Source organism: Squalius cephalus, assembly GCF_949319135.1.
Source record: "Squalius cephalus genome assembly, chromosome: 7".
Taxonomy (NCBI): domain Eukaryota; kingdom Metazoa; phylum Chordata; class Actinopteri; order Cypriniformes; family Leuciscidae; genus Squalius; species Squalius cephalus.
The window spans coordinates 1,484,629-1,488,280 of record NC_137128.1 but is presented as its reverse complement, the minus strand read 5'-3'; the positions used below and the strand labels follow the sequence as shown (position 1 = coordinate 1,488,280).

At 46.2% G+C, this 3,652-nt stretch overlaps 1 protein-coding gene across 1 annotated transcript; it reads left to right on the top strand.

The window, feature by feature from the left end:
• Positions 1-673: 673 nt before the first annotated feature.
• Positions 674-2,074, top strand: LOC307161305 (uncharacterized protein; the record flags this gene model as incomplete). Its single annotated transcript, XM_079875932.1, has 3 exons — positions 674-1,466; positions 1,665-1,919; positions 2,037-2,074. The coding sequence occupies 3 exons, from the start codon at positions 674-676 to the stop codon at positions 2,072-2,074; spliced, it is 1,086 nt and encodes a 361-aa protein (XP_079732058.1).
• Positions 2,075-3,652: the final 1,578 nt, after the last annotated feature.

Below are 3,652 nucleotides of genomic sequence, written 5' to 3'. Positions count from 1 at the left end.
CAACTCCCAATAAGATCCATATTGTAGTCATTCATCGCCCCCCAGGTCAGCTGGGAAACTTCATAGAGGAGCTGGATGTGCTGCTGTCCTCTTTCCCTGAGGACGGCACCCCACTTCTAGTCTTTGGTGACTTCAACATTCATCTCGAAAAGCCGCATGCAACAGACTTCATCTCTCTCCTAGCCTCTTTCGATCTCAAACGACTCATCACCACAGGTACTCACAAATCAGGCAACCAACTGGACCTGGTTTACACACGCAACTGCATCACAGACAACATTTTGGTGAGACCTCTCCATGTTTCAGATCATTTCCTCATTACTTTCAATCTACAACTCTCTACCCCTGCACCTCCAACCCCACTACCAGTCACTTTCAGACGAAACCTGCGCTCACTTTCTCCCTCCCATCTTTCTTCTGCCGTGTCATCTTCTCTTCCTCCACCCTCACAATTCTCATCTCTGGATGTGAATACCGCAACGGATACCTTATGCTCCACTCTAACCTCTTCTCTAGACAATATCTGCCCTCTCTCCTCCAGGCCAGCACGCGCTACTCCCTCCAAGTAGTGAACACCGGACCGAACTCAGGGCAGCGGAGAGGAATTGGCGCAAATCAAAAGACACATCTGACCTGAGTATGTATAAATCTCTCCTCTCTTCCTTTTCTGTTGATGTTCATGCTGCAAAATCTTCATACTTCCACAACAAGATCAACAGCTCCTCTAACACACGATCACTCTCTCCTCTGTCCACCTCCACCATCACCCACCTCATCTTTAACTGCTGACAATTTTGCGAACTTCTTCACCAACAAAACAACAACTATCAGCAGTCAGTTCTCAGCTCCACACACACAGGAACCCAGTCTGACCCCTTCCACAGCCAATAACCCTCTGTCCTCCTTTTCTCCGCTAACCGAGGAAGAAGTATCTACACTTCTCCTCTCCAGTCATCCTACCACCTGTCCTCTAGACCCCATCCCCTCACACCTTCTACAAGCCATCTCTCCCACACTTCTACCAGCACTCACACACATCATCAACTCATCCCTCCATACTGGCACCTTCCCTACAGCATTCAAGCAGGCTCGGGTTACTCCACTGCTTAAAAAACAAACACTAAACACATCATCTGTAGAGAATTACAGACCTATCTCTCTCCTACCATTCATTGCGAAAACACTTGAAAGAGCTGTTTTCAACCAAGTAACATCCTTCTTGTCTCTAAACAACCAGCTGGATGTCAACCAATCTGGCTTCAAGAAAGTTCATTCAACTGAGACTGCATTACTGTCGGTCACAGAAGCCCTACGGATCGCAAAAGCTGCTTCCAAATCTTCAGTCCTCATTCTCCTGGATCTGTCTGCTGCCTTCGACACTGTGAATCATCAGATCCTTCTGTCCACCCTCTCATCTCTGGGCATCACAGGAACTTCCCTCCACTGGTTCGAGTCCTATCTCACAGGTAGGTCCTTCAGGGTCGCATGGAGAGGCGAGGTATCCAGAGCACATCAACTGACCACAGGGGTTCCCCAGGGTTCAGTTCTTGGTCCCCTCCTCTTCTCCATCTACACCACGTCACTGGGACACATCATACAGGCACACGGTTTCTCCTACCACTGCTATGCTGATGACACACAGCTCTTCCTCTCATTTCAACCAGATGATCCCACAGTAGCTGCACGGATCTCAAGCTGTCTGGCGGACATCTCGACATGGATGAAGGAACATCACCTGCAGCTCAACCTGGCAAAGACTGAGCTTCTCGTCCTCCCTGCCAATCCATCTCTACAGCACGACTTCACTATCCAACTAGATTCATCATCAATCACCCCATCAAGGTCGGTCAGAAATCTTGGAGTAACGTTTGATGACCAGCTGACCTTCACAGACCACATTTCAAAGCTCGATCATGCAGGTTTGCACTGCACAACATCAGGAAGATCAGGCCTTTCCTTACTGAGCGTGCAACACAACTTCTCGTCCAGGCCCTGGTCATTTCTAGGCTTGACTACTGCAATGCTCTTCTGGCCAGACTTCCAACATGTGCAACAACTAAACCTCTACAAATGATTGAGAATGCTTCAGCTCGTCTTGTCTTCAACGAGCCCAAGAGGGCCCACGTCACTCCTCTGTTCATCTCTCTGCACTGGCTACCTCTCGCTGCTCGCATCAAGTTCAAGGCATTGACGCTTGCTTACAGATCTATCACAGGCTCAGCTCCCTCCTACTTTCACTCACTCCTACAAGTCTACATCCCTACCAGAAGCCTACGATCGGTCAAAGAGCGATGTCTCGTGGTTCCATCACAGAAAGCCACAAAATCACTTTCCAGAACATTCTCATTCACAGTTCCATGCTGGTGGAACACTCTCCCCACCCTCGTCCGGAATGCAGAATCCCTGACAACATTCAAAAGACAGCTGAGAACCCATCTCTTCCATGAGCACTTAACCTCATAAAAACCTCACTTATCGGGCTTATGCTACTCTGAATAATGCCTGAACTTCGTATTTTGAGCACTTCTTGCGTTGTTTTTGCCTCTTCGTGACGACTCGCTTAATTTAGTCCTAATTTGTAAGTCGCTTTGGATAAAAGCGTCTGCTAAATGACTAAATGTAAATGTAAATGTAAAGATTGCTTTATTAATAATCTTCCTAATCAGTTTCATCATCTCAGCATCCCAGATAGCTTAGAAGAACTAGATATTGTGACAGAAACATTTAACTCTCTCTTTTCCAGCACTTTAGACACAGTTGCTCCATTGCACTTAAAGAAGATTAAAGAAAATAGTCCAACGCCGTGGTACAACGAGCACACTCAGGCCCTTAAGAGAGCAGACAGAAAAATGGGGCGCAACTGGAAGAAAACAAAACTAGCGGGATTTCGCATTTCATGGAAAGAGAGCTCGATTGCATACAGAGAGCTTAAAAGCTGCTAGATCTGCTTATTTTTCAAACCTATTAGAAGAAAATAAACAAAACCCCAGGTATTTATTTGAAATTGTGGCTAAACTAATGAAAAATAAATCTTCAACCCCAGATGTTTCCAAGCAGCACAGCAGTAATGACTTTATGAACTTCTTCACTTATAAGATTGATAATATCAGGGAGAAAATTATAACTATGCAACCGTCTACTACAGTATTGCATCAGGGAGAGCATTGTAGTCTCCCTGAGGAAAAATTTGATTCATTCATTGCTATAGGAGAGGAAGAATTTACTAAACTCGTTAAATCATCTAAATCGACGATCCTCTTCTTAATATCATTAATTCGTCTTTGTAACTAGGATATGTACCGCAAACCTTTAAGCTGGCTATGATTAAACCGCTTGTTAAAAAAACGCAACTTGATCCTACAGAATTAGTCAATTACAGGCTGATCTCGAATCTACCTTTTCTGTGCCAATGACTGTCGTCTTGACGAGGCCTTCACAGGGGGTTGTCTAGTAGACACGGTCTCTGCTGAGGATCTGTGCCGATGACTGTCGTCTCGACGAGGCCTTCTCAGGGGGTTGTGTAGTAGACACGGTTTCTGCTGAGGATCTGTGCCAATGACTGTCGTCTCGACGAGGCCTTCACAGGGGGTTGTCTAGTAGACACGGTCTCTGCTGAGGATCAGTGCCGATGGCTGTCGTCTTGACGAGGCCT